This window comes from Phocoena phocoena, chromosome 3 (assembly GCF_963924675.1).
Source record: "Phocoena phocoena chromosome 3, mPhoPho1.1, whole genome shotgun sequence".
Classification (NCBI taxonomy): domain Eukaryota; kingdom Metazoa; phylum Chordata; class Mammalia; order Artiodactyla; family Phocoenidae; genus Phocoena; species Phocoena phocoena.
Genome location: NC_089221.1, coordinates 76,459,696 through 76,480,796, shown reverse-complemented (window position 1 = coordinate 76,480,796; position 21,101 = coordinate 76,459,696). Strand labels below are relative to the sequence as shown.

Below are 21,101 nucleotides of genomic sequence, written 5' to 3'. Positions count from 1 at the left end.
ATGAAAACCTCATACACAAGTCTCTATAGACACAATAAACATATACTGTTTACCTATCATGTGCCTGTCCTCATATACGTAACGGGAAATCCAAGATCAATGAGACATTTGCCCTCCTACCTTCAAGGACCTCAGAGTATTGTTGTTACTTCACTTACATATAAAACATTTTCAACATCTATGAACAATTCCTTATGACTGATTCCTAGAAAGGGAACACCCTGGGACTTCCCTGGTGGTACAGTGGTTAAGACTCTGCGCTCGCAATTCAGGGGGCCCAGGTTTGATCCCTGGTCAGGGAACTAAATCCCATGTGCGGCAACTAAAGACCCAGCGCAGCCAAATAAGTAAATAAATAAATAAATATTTTTTGAAGAAAGAAAGAAATGGAACACCCTTAATACTCTGTCACCTCCATACACTGCAGCTGTCATGTAAATACCTCTTACGTCTTTAAGGATTAAATAGCTGACTTTAATATTTGTTATTGCAAAGGTAACACATTAAACAACTGGATCTTTTACAGTGTGAGTTAAACAAACAACCTGTTTCCTTTTGATGAGTTCCCAAACTTCTAAACATATTTGTTCTCCATGTTACTATCACATTTGTTTAATCTCTTTCTTTTTTTTTTTTTTCCCGGTACGCGGGCCTCTCACTCTTGTGGCCTCTCCGTTGCGGAGCACGGGCTCTGGACGCGCAGGCTCAGTGGCCATGGCTCACGGGCCCAGCCGCTCCGCGGCATGTGGGATCTTCCCAGACCGGGACATGAACCCGTGTCCCCTGCATTGGCAGGCGAACTCTCAACCACTGCACCACCTGTTTAATCTATTTTTATTGCCTGCTTTTATCTTACTCTATAACCAATGGAGTTACCTCTTTAAGCATAGCTGATAAGACTTCCACCTCCAGGCTTGCTCTGTTCAGCCCATCTAGAGGCCTGGGAAGTCAGCGTGGTAAATGGGTTTATCTTTCAAATAGCTTCTTATATTTAACTTCTTTCTCTTTTCTATACCTAAAGCAAACGTAAGTGTAATAAGACTTTTCTTTCTTTCTGCTTGATTGTAGCCATCAATCTTCACTATTATCCTAATGCAAAGATTAGAACATGGTGGTGACTGCTCAGCCCACAGTGGAAATGCAATTTGATACAAGTTTTCTGGAGAGCAATATAATAAAACTGTATCAAAAATCTTAAAAATAGGGCTTCCCTGGTGGCGCAGTGGTTGAGAGTCCACCTGCCGATGCAAGGGACACGGGTTCGTGCCCCGGTCCGGGAAGATCCCACATGCCGCGGAAGCGGCTAGGCCCGTGAGCCGTGGCCGCTGAGCCTGCGCGTCTGGAGCCTGTGCTCCACAACGGGAGAGGCCACAGCAGTGAGAGGCCTGCGTACCGCAAAAAAAAAAAAACCTTAAAAATATTTATGGCCCTTTATCAGCAATTCCATTGCTAGGAATCAATCATAAGGAATTAATCAGAGCTGCTGAGAAAGTTTTATATTCAAGGATATTCATCGAAGCATTATTTGTAAAAGGAAAACATGGAAATAAATGTCTCACAGTATGGAATTAGACAAATCACCTATGGATTAGCCATGCGATAGACTACTGTGGCGTCGTTAAAAAGGTTGATTTTGAAAAATATTAAATGACAAATCATTGTGATTTATACTCAAAGGAAAACTGCAGGTTAGTAATGTTGTAGTAATCAAAGCCAGCCTAGTTTTTAGAGTGATAACTGTGAACCTGACATGCCCAGTGCTTCATATACATTATCTTTTTCAAACCTCACACCAGTCTTTGAAATAAGTAGTCATGTGCTTCTTTCATGGAGAGTAAAGTGATGTGCAGGTAGCAACTTTCTGAAGAGAACAAATCTGGGAGGCAGACTCTGAACCTCGGCTTGTCTGCTTCCAAAGCCCGAGCTCCTGACAGCTGCACCTCCACCTTTCAGAGGGAGAGCAGTTCAGGATGACGTTAACAGTCATGCAAGAAAAATCTAAGATTGTCAGTTATTAATTATGTAAAGTCTCTTTATCATTCGACTTGCAGGAGCCCTGATATACTAATGTATAGTGTTTATCTCCAAGGGAGGGATCTAGTAGGCAGATTCCCCAAACTTGCATCATATGGGAGCCCCCATTTCCCAGGGGATGAACAATTATTGCAAGGTAGCACACAATTGAGAAGTGTTGAACTATGCCATACTACTCTACACATAGCATTTTAAAAGTATGTAGAGAAAAACAAATATTGAAAGGATATAAAAACTCTACGCTAGGGGCTTCCTTGGTGACGCAGTGGTTGAGAGTCCTCCTGCCGATGCAGGGGATGCGGGTTCGTGCCCCGGTCCGGGAAGATCCCACATGCCGTGGAGTGGTTGGGCCCGTGAGCCATGGCTGCTGAGCCTGCGCGTCCGGAGCCTGTGCTCCGCAACGGGAGAGGCCACAACAGTGAGAGGCCCACGTACCGCAAAAAAAAAAAAAAAAAAAAAAAGCAAAACTCTATGCTAGAGAGCTTATAGTTTACATGTTTATATGGTAGGATTGTAAGCAATTTTAAGTTTTATCTGGGCACTTTCCAAATTTCCTATAATGAAAGCAGCTTAATTTTATTAAGATTAAAAAAATTTAAAAGAAAAAAGAAACCTCATTTTTTAAAATGCTCTTTGATTCACATGTATTACCCTGTAACCGCCCTACAGAGGATTTCTAGCTCTGGGCACTTCCTTTACCCCAACATTCTATGTCCGGCTGCCCATATTTCTTGAATGACCCACTGTATTACTGGAAACCCAGCATAATGTCTTCAACAGATCCTTCTTTTCACTCTTTCCTTGTCCCCTAACCATGGTGTCTTTCCTATAAGGAACACATCATTCTTAAACACTTCAAGGATAGAATCTTGATTCTGCTTTCCATATTGAGCTGTTTGTTGCCTATTCCTACTGTATTATCATGTTCAGTTGATTCATTCCCACAGTTCTCTTAGAAGCAGTCTTTCTCTACAACCCATGGCAACAACCCTGGTCCATCTTACTATTATTTAATATGTTTTAAAAACTGTTTTTGTTACACCATTCTACTGCTCAAGAACCTACAGTAGCTTCTGCTTCTCCCACACTGCCTGGCTTGTTTCCTGGAGCACCCAACACTCTTCTCTGCTCCAGTTGTCAGTCTTCTTTCTTGTCTTTAAGACACAGTTATTCTACAATTTTAACTTTTATTTATTGCTTACTCTCAACTTTGAGCCTTTATTTATGTAGTTTTCTCTCCTGAAATGCCTTTGGTTCTCTATCTTGCCTTTTTAAATTCTTCATGTAAGTACAGTATGAACCATTCTACCCTGACTTTCTGACAGTTATTCTCTCTAACAGTTCCATATAATCTGCACAGAAAGACATGATCCATGTGATTCATGATCCAACATGTTCAGAACAGAGGAACCCAGGATAGCAATAAAAGTAGTTTCAAAACAACTCAACTTATTGATTTGCATTTGTCAAGCATTGCAACGGGAATTCCTAGACCACCATCATGTGACCTTAAAAATCTTTACCTTTCCATCCATTTCCTCACATAAATCAGCTGTTGCTGTGTGTTTTTCACCCGTAAATTATCCTCCAAAACTCCATTCCTCACCTTAGCAACTAAAATGAACTGTTCAGGGAAATATACATGGGTTGAATGATGATAAACTAAAAATACATTATGCTTTTTTTTTGGAAAGTGTGAGGATGAGACTAAAATATTTAATATTATGACGTATCTTAGTAATTTAGTCACCTATTTGCTCATTTATTTACACCTGTGCATTGTTTCAGAAAGACTTAAGTTGGCTTTTAATAGTATTAAATATATTAAGATAATGAATTAAATATAGGTGAGAAGGAAGAAACAGAGCAAGGAGGACATGAAATTAAGACTTACAATAAGAGTTAGAGATGCATAAATAGTTGTATGCACTGTAAATTTGTCTATAGGGTTACTAGAGAATGCCTACCAAGTATATAATTTGGTAAAAATAGAATTTTTCATGTTCTCCTAGAAATCCTGGAATAGAGTTTAGAAGAGTTTTCTTTAGGGAAAATATATGTATTTTCAAAGCAATAAGTAAAATATACTATATTCATTATCCCAAGCAGTGTTACAGGCTAACAATGTGAGTTGATTTAGAAAGGGCAATCAGTTTCATGCTAGATTAAACTAAGGTATGTGGAGAATATATTCATCTCAGTGTTAATACTATGACAGCACACTGTACTTTCATATAAATGTTCAAGAAAGAATACTATCTTAGTCAATTATACTGTTGCATTACAAAGTTTTTTTTTATTATTTTCCCAACTTTCATCATCTTGTGGTTCTTTCAGTAGTTCCAAATACTTTTCAGGTCTTCCTTAGCTAAGGAGGTCATAACTGGACACTGAATCCAAGTAGCATAATCAGTGTGAGTGAACAGTCCATTCATTTTACACTGCTCATTTTCTTTTATGATGACAACATGATGTTTTGATTCATGGCCAGTCCATTCTGAGCTCTGGACATTTCTTTCTACTATGCTTTTGTTTCCATTATGGTTTTACTCAATGTAATCCTGTTTTGGACTTATATGCTTTTTTCCCCTCCCTAAATATTAAGCTACCTTTGGCTTCATTTTATTATATGCTATGTGGGTCTTCCCATTTACGCAGTTTACCAAGATGTGTTCATTCATTCTTTCAATAAATGCATTTTAAAATTTTTCTCCAAGTAAGGCATATGCTAGGTGTAAGTGGTGAGAGAAGAGATAGCCGATAAAATTTCTTTGCAGGTTCATCTACTTTGGCCTGGCTATTAAATATTGAACATCTTTAGCATTCTATCATAGAACCTTTTGTAGGTGAACTCACACATGTCTGTGGTTTCATGTACTTTTTAAGTGGCCCCCAATTCAAATCTCTGCTTTCAGTCTCTTCTAGGACTACAGACCTATATATTCATGGGTGTGAATCGTACATGAATGTCTTCTTCAGGTTTATACCTGGTGAGCACGAGACACCTCAAACTCAACATGACAAAAATTGAACTTAGGACACTCCCCTCCAAATTAATCCTCTTTCATTTTCCCCCACTTTGATTAATTGTACCTGCATGTGATTGTATAAGGCAGAGACCAGAAGGCAACCTGAATACCTCCCTCTTCCTCTTCTACTAGATCCAGTTCATTACTAACTCTCGTTAATTTTAGCTCCTAATATCTGTTCTCCATAGCACCACCTTTGCCTTAGTGCATCACCTCTCTCCTGACTACTGCAGTGACTCCTTGGTTTCCTCCTGTGTATATGTTGACTCCAATATTCTCCAAAGTATAGCCAGAGACTTCTCAAACCAAAATCTATTTTCAAAACTAAATTTTATCATTTCACACTTATAGCTCACGGCCCTCCATGAATTCCCCTTTATCCTTAAGCATACACAAAACATTTACCATGGCCTGTAAAACCTACATAGATGTGGCTTACCCTCCTCTGCAACCTCTTCTGATACCACACTACCCTGTGATTTTGCTCCGCACACATTAACCTTTTTTACATTTCCTTGCCATGAAATGTACCATTCTGCCAAAGGATCTTTGCCCATGCTTTTCCCTTTCCCTGAAAGATCTTCTTCCCCTTTCATCTAGTAATGTCAATGTATCTTCCTATCTCAGTTCCAGTGTGACTTCTGTAGGGAAGCCTTTCATCAACCCCAAAGACTAGCTTACTTCTTCTCGTACATCTTCTAATAGCATCTTTTGCTTTTTCTTGATTGAGTTTTTATAGTTGTAATTTTATCTTTATTTGTATGACCGTTTAAACCATGCATGTATTCCCTGCTGAATTCTGTAAAAACAATGAGTTTGTTTTTTACTTACTGTTGTGTCTCCATGGCCTTGCACACAGAAATCAGCCAACAAATATTGGTTTAATGACTAAGTGAATTAAGGAACAAATGAGTTATTGTAGTATTGTTTCAGATATTGCCACATTAAACGGTACTTTTAACTCTTTTCAAACATTTGATCTGAGTGGTCAAGCTCAGTGATGGGAAGAAAGCTCTTGTTGGGGAGGTGGCTTCTAGTATCCTCAGGAGAGAACATCTGGGGAGGAGGACAAAAGAGAACTTTGGTCTTCCAGCTGCTGCTGTCAGGCTGTTCCATAGGACTGAAGAGAAAAGCTTAGAGAACTTGTACTCTGATGAGGTGCCAAGCTTTGACCTGGAGCCAACAGCCAGGGGAGAAGTAATGGGAGCTTTTGAACACCAAAGCTCTAACATGGCTGTTCCAGAGTGTGGATGGACAAGCAGCTGGATCTTTGAAAAGATTTTCAGAGAAAAAGTCATATGTTTGTGGAGCAGTTACTAAAAGAAGTGAAAATGTCAGGTGAGCTGGTTACTTGATATAGCTAGATATTTCTGCATATCTTTCCTTTTCTATTATGGTTTAAAGGTATTATATAAATAAGAATATAGCAATGGAACCAGCAATGAGATAATAAGAAACAACTATAGGTTTTCACATTAGACAGACAAGGTTTGCAGACCTGTATAGTTTTGTGATTTAGAAAGTTAAATAGTTTATATTTTTGTGAGGAAGTTAAGACATAAATACAGTATGATCTTACTGATCTACTTGAAAACAGCACATAATACCATTGTCTACTTCCCCCATCTTGAAACATCTTCTTCCCTTAGCTTCTGAAATATTCTCATGGCAGAGTTACGAGGATTTAATTAGCTAATGTGCCTACAAGGCACCCATCACATAAGTGCTTACTAAACAATCATTCAGTACTGCTGTGTTAGTAAAGAGCTGTATGTTTCAGAAAGTGGAAGGTCTTATCAATTATCCAAACATGTTAAGAGGACCAGCTCCAAGTATGGTAAAGTGGAAAGAATATTGAACTATTTTCTCATTGAGTCTCTGCACTTATCAGAAGTGTGATGCCAGGGGAGACCTTTCTTGAACTCCTGTAACAGGATATTTATTATCTGGTAGACAAGGACCAATAATAGTTAAAGGCTCCAGAGAGATAACTTCTGCTCCTCTAAAGGGATGGTTAAGTGATTTAGTAGTCTCCAGTGTCTTATTGACTCAGGTGCTAGAATAGCACTTTTGGGGGAGTCCAAAAGTGGTGGCTGACATGTAATATCAACATTATTTTTAAAATTAAAATTAGATTCTTGTGTATTTTTAGAAATAAGGTACATTAACCTGTGTAACACGAAAGTGTGGAGTTAGGGCTATGAGTTTGGGGCACTAATATATCTTTGGGTGATTTTCGAGAAATGGGGTCATCCCAAGTGAAAAAGTTTAATTTACTAAAATCAAGAAATAATTCACATCCTCACAGGTTGAATGCCTATCCTTTAAGTTGCATACCAGGTAGTGTGGATACCATCAACTCTGAAAAACTGAGACTCTTTAAGAGTATCAGTTTACCTCAGTGGACAAAGTTATTAAAAATCAAGGCAAATCCTATATATAAACATGCAGGTGAACCCTGTCTTATTTCTATTTATTGAATCATCTCTAATTATAAATATCATAGAGACATGGCTATACCCATTATAGAGATTAGAATATATGCAAACATTTTCAATGTTATAACTACATATATTTTGCACATTCTTGATTAAAGTGATGAAGAAAATACTTTGGGTTTCTGTTTTCCCCCCTCAGCTTTTTTCCCCAGGTACTAAAGAGAAAATGTTAGAACTGTTTTAAATATTTGTCTTCCCAGAAAGATTTGGAAGGATTAGTTTTGGAAAGGCAAAAGTAGTATAGTAGTACGGAGCTTTTCCTCCTCTGCTTTCATTATCCCACTTTAGGGCTTTCACTCTCAATTTCTCTTTAGTTATGCCCTTGCCTTTGTTCTCTGAATCATGTAACTATGGTCTCTGGCATAAATTTGGCCCAGTAATCCGTGACAGGAACCATCTGGTCAAAATCAGTCCCTAGATACCTTAAATAACATGGCTCCAATTTGGGAATCAGCCTTGAGACCACAAACCCGAGTTTGAGTCAAAAACATGGTATCCTCAATCAGGAGGTTGAATAGAGCCAAACATCCTCAATGCTGGAAACTGCAACTTACCCACCAAATATCAACCAGGTTGAATGGAAGGAAACATGGAGTAGTGGAATAATCATGGGTTCTGAAGTCAGAAAAACCTGGGTTCAAAGTCCAGTTGCCATATTTATTAACGAAATGACCTTGGACTATTTTCCCAATATTCCTGAAACGTACATTAAGTGAGATGAGTCCTAAGTGTCTACATGCATGTCTTATTTTGCATTTCCCCAAGAAGCAGACCCTGAGACAAGGATTGAAGTGAAATTAGTTTATTTTCTAAGTGGACGAAACACTAGAGGGGAATGAATAAATGAGACAAAGAAAGAAAGACAGCAAATAAAGATTAGTGTAATCAAGCCAACTACCACAGGAGTAACTAGAACTTATACCTTCAGGGGAAATTCTTGGAGCCAGTGGGAAAGGCACATCTCAGAGTTTTCCCACCAGGGCAACAAGGATGCTGAGGAATTTATTAGCAATTTTCATCCATCGTTGGTTGAAGGCTGCTCTGGAGGTGTTAATTTGCTGGCACTTCCAACCTGTCTTGCTGGAAGGTAGAGAAATGCAGGTTCTGACAGCAAAAGGCAGGCTATTGTCAACTGAGTGGTAAGGGCAAGAGGATGTGGGGACACTGACATTTGTTCTAACCCTTGCACCACTGAAATCCACTCATTATCGATGTTAAGTTCTCTGGGCCTTATCATTGATTCTTCAAGGTGATGGCTGGTCAAAAAAAAAAAAAAGTTTTATTATGGTTGAGTTAATGGGACAAGTTAGAGTGTCTCCTGCTTCCATTATTCCTGAGTCTGCAAATGCTAATCATCATTACACTCCTCTACCACTTATTCTAGCTTCCCCTTACCCTCGGTCATCACATCTGCTTGCGTATGTTGCTTCCCTAGCATAGACATAGACCTTCATCCTCGAGATGTTGAACCATAACTACCATTCCCTTATCAGAATGTGGTTACTTTGGTCACCTATTTACGGTTATTACCAGTCATAAGAGCGTCAAGAGATGCCCTGGTGAATCCCTTGAGTTACAGACGTACTCCTCCCTGCTCCCCATATGCAGTAGCAACCCTAGCTCCTCGGTGATAATCAGGGTTATTACCCATACCAATATAGTAGCTCCTTTCTTCGCCTGCTAGACTGCTGGCATGGGAATCCAAAAATAACTAGAAGGCAGCTATAACATTAGGTTTAGTGGATTTATTCATGGTCCCCTGGTAGAGGTGTGCATTTTCCAAGTCACCCCACCACAGAAACAGGACCTCCACTCACCCAGAGCCTATGGGGAGTTATGGGAGTGGAAAACACAAATTAAATTCCTAGTGGATAATCAGGAACTCTGGTGAGGAGGTGGCTTCTAGTATCCTTCGGAGAGGACTTTGAACCTGTGGCTCCTGGACCCATATGGTTTTTCTCTTAGGGACATAGAACCATATAATGGCTGTTCATTTAAAGTAAATACCAAGTGTTGAAGAACAGTGCCCAACGCTGCTCGGTGTTATCCCCAAGCTGTGCATTTCAGAGTCCATTCCTATGTTCCCCTAGTCTGACAGCTTCTGCATGTTAAGTATATGGTAGGAGCAGTGACTCCCAAGGTCATGTGACCTGAGCAGTGAGGCTGCTCTTACTGCAGTCTGAACCTCCTACAGAGTCTGTGCTTGCCCCGTGCCCCACACACAACTGTGGTTGGAAGTCAAGCCATAGTGTACTGACAGGGCTAAGATTTTATAAATTTTCTACTGCAGTGTGAACACATACTAAAAAACTGCAGAAATTACAAGTGAACTACTTGATAAGTTTTCATAAAGTAAACACACCCAAATACAGCCAAGATTTTGAACAATGATTCTCTAAAAATAATTTGTTAGTTTCATAAACTAATAATGATTGAACCCCAACATTGCCTGGATTTGAAAAATTCCTTAGGCCTTTTCATGCCCCAGAAGTGCAGCACTAATTAGAGTATAAGCCTGATATAACCCAGCCATAAATTTGTCCTGTCTCCTAATACAAGATTTATGCATTCCAGTGGATTTATAAATTTTGTTCTCTTCTTTGTATTATAGTGGAAGTCAACATGTACATATTTGATACAATTTTTATGCATTCCAGTGGATTTATAAATTTTGTTCTCTTCTTTGTATTATAGTGGAAGTCAACATGTACATATTTGATACATATATACATATATTAAAAATTTCCTTTTCTGTCATTCTTTGTAAGGCTAATCTCACTTTCACAGCTCCACCAGCTCAAAGGATGAGGGAACATATGCTTCTCCATATGCCCAGTGCCGACTCCTCAATGCATTTATTACTCGGAGCTTAGTGATTGAGGAATGTTTGTAATCTTTTATTTTTCCTTATAGTGAGTCACTCTACTGTACATTTCAAAATCTGTGATAAGTTGAAAGATCCAAGAATCGAGGTACATTTCAACAAACAGCTTCCCATCTGGTAAATGAGAAGTTTTGTTTATAACCAGGTATTCAAATAAGTGGTGTGAAATGACATTCAAATTATTTTGTCTCATTACATGTCTAAAGGACTGAGCAAAAACACAACCCTCCCTCCAATTCACTCTCCATACTGCAGCCAGGTCAGGAAACTCATCTGCCTTAAATTCTTCAACAGGTCCAAAGTCCCCACCTTGGCTAATGAGGCCCTCTATGAACTGGCCCCTGTCTTCCTTCTTCAAATTGTCTCTCAACAATCCCCTTCCTTTCCTAAACTCCATCAAACTGGATCTTTCAGTTCATTAAATGTATCCTTAAGTCAGCACTCAACTCAAGCAAAATCCATAGGTAGGAAATGTTAAAATAAACTAAGTCAATTTTAATACACAGCTTACTACCAACTAGCTGCTTTTCATCTACCAGACCCCAAGCAAGTTTCTTGAAGTCAGCAGTTGGGGTTTAGGATAGAAACAGGGACAGCCATTGTGAGGATCTGCTTCAGTGTTTCAGTCCAAAAGGCTCACCTAGTGGTGTTTTCCTCCGGCACCATGTTTGGATTTTCTGCAAGAGCCAGACCAATCTGGGAATACCCAAAGGAATTCAGAACTGCTGAACTGACAGACCTGTTTCCTCTGGTCTGAGGGTTAAATAATTCCCCGCTTCTCTCTCCACCACCCGTCTAGCTAACATTGCCTCACCAATTGCCAGGGAGTTTCTCCGTTTTGAGTTACGTTATCTGTCTCACATGGGAAGCCTGAGTTGGTCCAAAGTTCAGGTGATTTTGTGCATCATAAGGTTGTGAGATGTTCCAAATGCCCCAAGCCAAACCAAAGGGGAGATGCTTTTAAATTTCATTTTACATCTTCAGATCCTCTCACTTTTGTTTAAAGCAGCATTTTGGCAAAGCATCCTCTTTTTTTTAAGAGTTTATCTACCCATTTTTGAGCATATGAGTCAATCAGCTAACATTTACAGAGCCTTAAATGTGCTTGGTTCATTGGTAAGAGCTTTGGGGTGTAAAACAAGTGTGCTCACAAGGCTTGAATCTGAGTGGAGAGATAAAGCTTTAATTGATGAAATAATAAAGTGCTAAAATCTGCATACTTGCCATAAGTTCTTTAATTCAGAGTGAGATAGACTGCTATGGAGAGAAAGTTTTAGTGAAGACTCTACAGAGAAAGTGTTATTTTTGTGGCAAATTGAAGGATGGGTAAGATTAAGTATAGGGTCATCTGGAGGTTGCTGCCCAGGTGGCAGCCAAGGTGGACCTGTATGGGCACAAAGGCACAGAGGCAGGAAAGATAATACCAACTAGGCCTATCCCTGCTACCTGTGCTCCAGAAAGCACTGCCTTCCACAGTTGTTCTCAAACCTTAGTGTGCATCAGAATCTCCTGGAGAGGGCTTGTTAAAACACAGATTTCTGGGGCCCATTCCCAGAATTTCTGATGGGGTAAGACCTGGGAATTTGCATTTTCAACAAGTTCTCAGGGCTTCCCTGATGGCACAGTGGTTAAGAAGCCGCCTGCCAATGCAGGGCACACGGGTTCAAGCCCTGGTCTGGGAAGATCCCACACGCCGCAGAGCAACTAAGCCCGTGTGCCACAACTACTGAGCCTGCTCTCTAGAGCCCGCGAGCCACAACTACTGAGCCTGCATGCCACAACTACTGAAGCCTGCACTCCCAGAGCCCGTGCTCTGCAACAAGAGAAGCCCCCACTGGTCGCAACTAGAGAAAGCCTGCACGCAGCAACAAAGACCCAAATGCAGCCAAAAATAAATATATAAAATAAATTTATTTTAAAAAACCCAAAAACAAGTTCTCAGGTGATGCTGATGCTGTTGGTCCAGGGCCCAAGCTTTGGAAACCTTTGCTCTAGACTATGATGATGGTTCACCACTCAGTACATTTCATCTGGAAATGATGCTGCAAATCGTCTCTCTCAGTGATACTCTTTGTTCTGCTTTCTTCCACGCTAAAGCGTATGGTCTTCTCATTCACACCTTTACATTTCTCAATCTCATCTTTCCTTCCCAGTGCCACCCTAGTCCCATAACCCTTAGCTCCACAATCAGATTGAGTGTGGTCATTTCCTGCCCTTTTTTTGTTGTAGTTGTAAGCTGATATCAGTTGCTGTGACCTTTAGCCAGTCTAAACCTTGAGACTTTAGAAGGAAAAAGTGAATAATGTTATCAGTGTTCAGTTTCTACCTTATTTCCTTATCTCTTGCAGTTTCATTGGTAAATTAATGTGGTGATGTGGGGGACCTGATTTTAATTTTCTGTTCAACACTGATTATAATTTCCCAAGTAGAAGCTTATTTGCCTTGGAGTTATTTCTCTTTGATAAACTGATTACCCAAGTAGGTAGCAGTGTGACTGTTAGAGTGGTTCTGATAATTGCATGTTGATTTAAGGCTTTACATATTAAATAATTAGATTATGGTTGACCTTTGACAGAAGCTTTGAATTCCTTTCATTTTATCAGCAATCATAGTACATGGCAAATTAGTAGCCAAAACACATTGTAACTTCTCTCCATGAATAATGAAAGAAGTTAATAGCACATAGTAGGCACTCATGTATTTGTTGAATGAACAAATAAATGCATTAAAAATCCATAAATAATTTTTATTTGCTCCATGAAGCTAAAACAGACATAGTTCCATGAAATATACGCAGGGTTATTTTGTATCAGTTTTAAATTTGGCAGGTTACCAAATGTTAATTTGCTTTTAGCTAGTAGAGATTAAATGTAATTCCTTCCCTGAGCAGCCCTAGAGTAAGCAAGCATGAAAGCATTTTCACAGTAATCTGGGAGGAATTGACATTTAAAGGAGTTAGCATTACATCTGTACTTTAAAGCTATTAATTTCATAGATAAATTAACTTCATTACTCCATCTTTATCTTGCATTTTGAAAGGACTCCATCAGCTGGACGATTGACAGCCGAGGGTCAATTGAAACTGCTGTTATCCCAGCCAGGCTGTAATTGGAACCTGCTTCTGGAAACCCTACTGCATCATGATGGTCTTTTACTGAGAATCTTGCTAAAGAGCTCAAGTGAGTATTTGTAGTTATGAGAATGTCCTGAAAAAACCCAGTCATTGCTCAAGTTGAATGGAATTTTTTTTTCTACTTGAATGTTGGCAGAGGGATGAAACCAACTGCATTATATCAATAGTCAGTGGGGTTAGCAGCAGGCAAAATATTGAGTAACTTTATAAACCTATTGGAAAGATTTTTTTCAGGGATTCTGAATGAGAGCAAAAAATATTTTTATATAATACTGTCCTATCATAAACTATCATAATATAGAAATATATCAATATATGGGGTTTGAAATGCCTAAGAATATTATGGGAACATAGTTATATGTCCAAGACAGAAGTATCAATTAGACCTGAGAGAGCGAGAGAGAGAGAAAGGGAGAGAGAGATTGCTTTAGAGCCACATTAGACATTTCAGTGGATCACGAAGAATGCTTATATAACTTATGAACAAGCAAGCATGGATTACAGCCATATCACTGAGGCATGGAGAAGTAATCATGAGAAAATTATGAATGGAAATTGAGGAGTAGTAGAAGACCATACTTCTCTTAGACTTTCTTTCTTCCCCTAAGTACTATTTTAGAAAATGGTAAGTAATGTTATGCCAGTCTCCTAGTATATCCTACTGCTCTCCTGCTACCTCTATAAAGAGTTTTCTAACCATCTTCACGTACCCCTACACATTTCTTCTGTTCTGTACTATATGTGTAGCCAGATTAATTTTTATCAATCACTAGTTTCAGTATAGTCTTCTCTAATCAAAATCTTTTTTCTCTAGTTCCCCATCAACCTACAGGAACAAATCCCTGTCCTTTGGCCATTCAAATATGGCCCCAGCCTAGTTTTGTAAGCTTTTTCCCCACTATTCTCTTGTGTATGTGTGTGCACGCACGCGCAATCACACACAAGCACACATACACACCCATTTCAGCCATTGTCCCCAAAGCCCCATGCACATGCTCCTTCCACACCTTGGCTCACCCATTTTTCCTCCTTGAAAGACCCTCCATAGACAACCCAGCCTCCACCAGTGGGCAAAGGCCACTGATGTTCCAGATCTCTGAACACTGTAGCTCACACTGATGTCTCCCTCCCTCCCCTGGACTTCACAGTGTCTGTTATGGTGGCTGCTGCCCTTAGCTTACTCTGCCTCGTATTGTTATTATATTTGTATATGAATGAGGCAAATGTTACCAGGCCCGACCAGCCTGTTGGTATACAAATGAGGTTCGTAGCATTCCCAGTCCAGATTGTTCCAGTCATTTCTGGAATTTTTGGTTTCTCAGATCTGCTCATGACCAGTTCCCCATATTCTTCTCTTCTGTACACCTTGATGTTTGCTTCCCAAAAGCCACTTAGGGGAAGTGCCTCACTACTGAACCCTTTGCTTCTCTCCTGGTGCTCTCAAATTCATAAAATCTTGTGGTTCCAAAGGTCACTACAACTCCTCCAGTGTCACTGTGTTCCAAGGAGAAGTTCAGAGGTTACCTCTCCTCAAAACCCTGAATCTGTCTTTATTCTCTTAGCCCCCAAGCCGTACTCTGTGGGCCTTAAGTCTTACAGAGTTGAACTGAAAACATTATCTTTACCTTCAATATCTATAACTCCACTCTCCTAAAGGGAAAACAGGTGCTAGGGAAACTAATTGCTCAATTAGCCAACATATATTGTTTACTTATTAGGTGTCAGGCACCGTGATTCTTAAAACCTTATAAAGTAAATATAATTATTTTCATCATGTTAAAAATAACATTAGAGTTTAAGATAATGTTATTTGCCAAGAGACACATGGAGCTGATAAATGGTGGGTAGCCCAGGATTCTGAACCCAGCTGGAGCTTTCTTTCCCTTATCCTTCTATACAAATACTCTTGCAAATCAAATCCTGGAGTGGAACAGGGGTATCTGCAAAAACTGTAATCTGTCCACTCTCAGGTTGAATCAACCAGGACACCCCAGTGCACATGCATTTAACTGTTCTTTCCAGCTATTAGTGGAAATTAGTGGAAATTAGTGTTGATCATAGATTTTTATTTTTATATTCCTCCTCAAGCTAACACAGTGCTTTTTACAGAAAAAGTTCAATGATTGGCCAGTGATCCATTAGAATATAAAATATGGAGCTTCCATTAAACTTTATAATCTGAGCTTTTAGGCAAGATGACTACACAACACAGATAGTATCTGACATGGCTGGAAAGTTACTCTAATATAACTCATGAAACTCATGGGCATGGTCCCAGAAGAGAAATGGTTTCCTCTTGATAGAGTTATATAGAACAGCCTGGAAAAACAATTGCGTTCAAACATTGGACTATACTGATATAGCCACTAAGTACAGGAATAGCAACTGTGGTTAAACGAATTTTAACCATGTTTTCTTACAAAAAAATTCCACATTTACTTACCAAAAATATTACATCTACCTTTTGTATGTATAACATGATATTGTTTTTGAGGGACTTAACAGGTTACTAAAGGTACTATATTGTATCTCCTTCAGTTCTGGTTCTTACGGAATACAGAAGTGTATTTACCCAACCTGCTCAAATATCTATCAGTTTTTGCAGAGGTTGTTAGGTGTTTGATCAGGGTTACATAACTGCCTTGGTATTGTCTTGTATTGAATTTTATTAGCTACTTCAAATATTGTAAGGATGAAGTGACAGAATTTACTAATCGATTGATTGACTGACTGACTTATTAAGCTGCAGTAGAAACCTTGTCACTTTAATTTAGAAACAGTATATTCAGGGAATCTTATTAACTAGACTAAGATGGAAATTATTATGCACCTAAAAATACATACATAATATTTTTTCAGAGATTTTGTTTTCATTGAACACCACTTGGTAATTTAGAAGTTTGATCATAATTTTAGGAAAGCAAAATTTTAGAGTAAAATATGCTGATTAGGTGTTTCAAGCATCATAACTATTGGGCTTTTTTTTTTTTTTTTTTTTACTATTGGGCTTTTAATGTGAGAGTTTTCCTTTATAAATAGTGTCTTTTTGGTCTAATTGATAAAATTTAACTTTTGTTAAATTGGCTCAGGAATAAGAATAGAGATTTTAAATACATATTTTTATTTTTATTTATTTATTTATTTGGCTGCATTGGGTCTTATTTGTGGCACATGGGATCTTCGTTGCTGCATGTAGGATCTTTGTTGCAGCATGCAGGCTCTTAGTTGCGGCGTGTGGGCTCTTTAGTTGCGGCATGCATGCGGGATCTAGTTCCTTGACCAGGGATCGAACCCAGGCCCCCTGCATTGGGAGCACGGAGTCATAGCCACTGGACAACCAGGGAAGTCCCTAAATACATATTTTTATTGTACATATTTTAAAACAAGGTCCTCTTCATCCAATAAGCAATTACTAAATTCTGTTAGGTAGAGAATTTTTGATAGACAATCATATATTATAAAGATTAAAATATATGAGGTTTTATCTCTTTTATATCTGTAGCTTTTGGTCTTGCTCTATGAAAATGATTTATCAGAATTTCTATTTATTTTAAAAAGAATCAGCTGAGCATATATGGAAATAACTTTCTTGTAATATGAGATACAACTTCACTGAAGGTCAGAAAATGGTAAAATTTAATAAATGAATGAATAGTAAAATTTTAATTTATTCATTAATAATAAAAAAGTCATAGGCTGCAAGCTTCTAGGAAGCTTGGATAAAGTTCAATGGGCATGAGAAGGTAATGTTTGTTCATTTTATTTTTAAGATGGGCCATCCTAAATTTGAAGGAAAAAAAACCTCTCAACTACAAATGTTTATAGAAGGTTTTAAATTCGTAAGACACTATTTTGGATTAGTGACGTTAAAAACCCAGGGCAATTGTTTTGACATTACCTCACTGAGGCCACATGGCCTTAACCAGTTTCTTACTTGTGGCATCAAAAGAACAAATATTTGGCAATTTCCCAATTGTTAGCAGGTAGCCTTTTCCTGCTAGTGACATTTGAATGAAGTGTAACTAACTTTCTTTCCTTTGCCCATTGCCTCAAGAATGATTCTCAGTGAAACTTCTTGGCTTCTGGTGATTTTCAGTAATAACATAACAACCACAACCAACTAGCAAACACATAATATTTAACATGTTCTAGACACAGCTTCTAAGTCTTTAAATGTGTTCACTCACTGAATCCTCAAAACAAACTCTGTGTGGTAGGTACAATTATCATCTCCATTTTACAGATGAGGAAAGTGAGACACAGAGAAATCAAGTCGTTTGTCCAAGTCAACAGCTAATAATCAGCAAAGCAGGATTTGATTCAGACAGCCGGTGTGCAGGGACGGTGCTTTCACCCACCAAACCTGTACTGGCAGAGCCACAGAAAGTTTACAAAATTGCAGGGTTGCACAATTTATGAGAACTATCAGGAACCTCTGTCGTGGATAATTTTGCTAGTATAATCTGTACTTTTCAACCTTGTAACAGAGTGCCAAAAGATAGTCAAGAAACTGACCTACAGAAAATTCTCAATAAATGGCTGCCACCACTACAAAGGCGTGGTTGACTTAAAATGAATTAATCAATTCAAATTCTCTGACTTTATGGTTAATGCTTTCTTGATCTTTTGGGTAATGAGGAATATTGTGGCAGAAGCTTGGTGTTTTATTGTACATTATGTGTGTATGAGTTTCATTTTATAAGTATTTATGACCAAAGTGCTGCTTCATGACTGTCTTGAAGGAAGTGACCAAAAGTAAAGATATGCTCCCTCTTGGTACCCTTAGTGCACCTAACTTCAATGTCCTTGGCTGCTTTCACTAGTGACAACATCTGTATTCTTACTTGTTCAGTATTTTTTTCTTTGCTGAATTTGTACCCTGTTCTTACTGAGAACAGTAGAATCATATTTGTGTGTTCTTGCCTTAGTCTTTCCAACCAAGGATCCTATCCGCGAATGATGACAGACTAGCCTAGAATATCAATGGTCTCCATAGAAATAATTCAGTCCCAGAAACAGTTATCATCTAGGGTCTGTGCTGAGTCTCCATGAGGGTAGGGTGGTTGTAGGGTATGATTATGTAAAGCAAGGCTTCTGGACTTTACAGTGCAAAAACATTATCTGGGGAGCTGGTTGAAACTGCAGATTCTGATTCAGTAGGTCTTGGGTGGGACCTGAGATTCTGCATTTCTAACAAGCTCCCAGGAAATGCTGCTCCTGATGCTGCTATCCCCTGGACCACCTTTTGAGTAACAAGGCCATCGAACAAGGTATCTGTTACTATAGATGGCAAAAAATTGGGGTATGTGATTTGTCTTTCCAATGTACTATGCTTTTAAAGAGACATGATTTTTTTTTCCCCCCTCCGGTACGCGGGCCTCTCACTGTTGTGGCCTCTCCCGTTGCGGAGCACAGGCTCTGGACGCGCAGGCTCAGCGGCCATGGCTCACGGGCCCAGCCGCTCCGCGGCATGTGGGATCTTCCCGGACCGGGGCGCGAACCCGTGTCCCCTGCATTGGCAGGCGGACTCTCAACCACTGCGCCACCAGGGAAGCCCTAAAGAGACACAATTTACTTAAGATTATTTATAATCCATTTTGTCAGAACGTTCACAGAAGTCAAAAAGCTTGGTCTTATTCAAATACAGAACTGATTATGTCACTCCCCTGCTAAAAACCTTTAGTGGCTGCCCACTACTTATAGAGTACAGACCCTAATCCTTAAGACACAAGCAATGTCCATTGTGCTCTGGCAATGGCTGACTTGTCCAGCATCGGGTCCATGCAAGCTTAACATGCATATTCTGGTCTAGGTTGTGCATCTTAGATTTGTATATTTATAATAGCAATGTCCCTGTAGAAGTATCTTGAGAAAAGAGGCAGATGCTCCAACACCAGTGACCTTTCAATTAATTGGCCCAAATTCCACGTTCTCTCCTGTTACAGAACCCTTGAAATGTTATTTTTTTGAGCCTAGAATCTTCTTCCTTTTCATTTTCCTGGCAACTGATAATCATCTTTTAGCTTCAGTATTACTTCCTAGGAAGTCATCTTTGATCATCCCATAACGTCCCACCATAATTCCTTTCGTAACACTCGTCACCATTTTAAGTGAAAGGTTAAATGACATAATTGAGTATTTAATCCCTGTGTCAGCCATTGCAAGCTCCAGAAGGGCAGGGACAGCTCATCATTGTTCCCCAGTACTTGGCTTGGTTCTCGACACTTGAGACTGGTACTGATCACATAGAAGGTGCATAAAAAGTATTTGTGAATGAATGAAATTTCCAGGAAAAAATTCTACTTCATTCATTAGTGTTGTGATCTGTCTAAACTTCAGTCTCCCCATTTCTAAATTAGGGTACTAATAATGACCTTACGTGTTTATTTTGAGGTTTAAAAAAGTAAATAGGGACTACCCTGGTGACGCAGTGGATAAGACTTCACGCTCCCAATGCAGAGGGCCCGTGTTCAATACCTGAACTAGATCCCACACGCATGCCGCAACTAAGAGTTCGCATGCTGCAACTAAGGAGCCCACCTGCTTCAACTAAGGAGCCCACCTGCCACAACTAAGACCCAGCACAACCAAATAAATAAATTAAAAAAAAAACCTAATTAAAAAAAGTAAATAAACATAAAGCACCATTTTTTGAAACCTAGTAGATACTTACTTTCTATTAGATTCTTTTCTTCTTTTACACTGTCTGGAAAAATATGCTTGATATATTTTTCTTCTCTCATCACTCCTCCTGTGCTCTCCATGCAGTGGTCTCTCCCTCAGCTTCTCAGTAACTCTCCCCTCCATCCAAGCATAAATTTGTCTCCAGGAGGTGGGTTTCCCCTTTGACATCTTTGGCCTGAAAAGATGTTGCCTTAGCAGCTCTCATGGGTGTGAAGATGAGAACTGGACCAAATAAATATTCCCAAGTTTTATATATTACAGCACTTCTTGAGAACCTTTGTATATAGCTTGAGAGATTGGTAATATGAATTTTGCTATGATGCTTCACCTACACAGAATCAGATCTAATTTGGCTTGACAGTAGCTGAAATTTTTATATTCTATCTCTTCCTGGCACCTAGAAAATGTCTAATATATCTATAGGAACATGTTTCTTCTTCAGTAGTTCATGTGCTTCTAGTGTTAGCATGTAAATGATTTGGCATTATATTACGAGTGATACTATTATCATGAATTTATGTAGCATCTTTTCCCCAACAACTCAAAGTGATTTAACATATTATTTCATTTCTGACCCTTGGATCATTAGGACTTTTGCAAATGAGGAAACTTAGATACAGAGAAATTGAGCAAATTGCGTACTTGGTGTTTAAGTGGTCCTTGTTAGAAGAATGAAGAGCTATTATTTCATGAAAGTATATCTATTGTTTTTAAATAAATTCTAAAATGAAAACATGAGACTTTGTGGAGACATTTATTCCTAGAAATAAGAAATAATATCCTTCTGAATTAATTTCTAAAAATGTTGGGTGATGATTTTATAAACACATTCTCTATTC

At 38.9% G+C, this 21,101-nt stretch overlaps 1 protein-coding gene across 1 annotated transcript in view; it reads left to right on the top strand.

The window, feature by feature from the left end:
* Positions 1–21,101, top strand: part of KIAA0825 (KIAA0825 ortholog) — a 407,465-nt gene that overhangs the window by 154,525 nt on the left and 231,839 nt on the right. Inside the window, exon 14 of the mRNA XM_065874850.1 lies at positions 13,485–13,624. Coding sequence (XP_065730922.1) covers positions 13,485–13,624 — 140 coding nt within the window. The remainder of the gene's footprint in view (positions 1–13,484; positions 13,625–21,101) is intronic.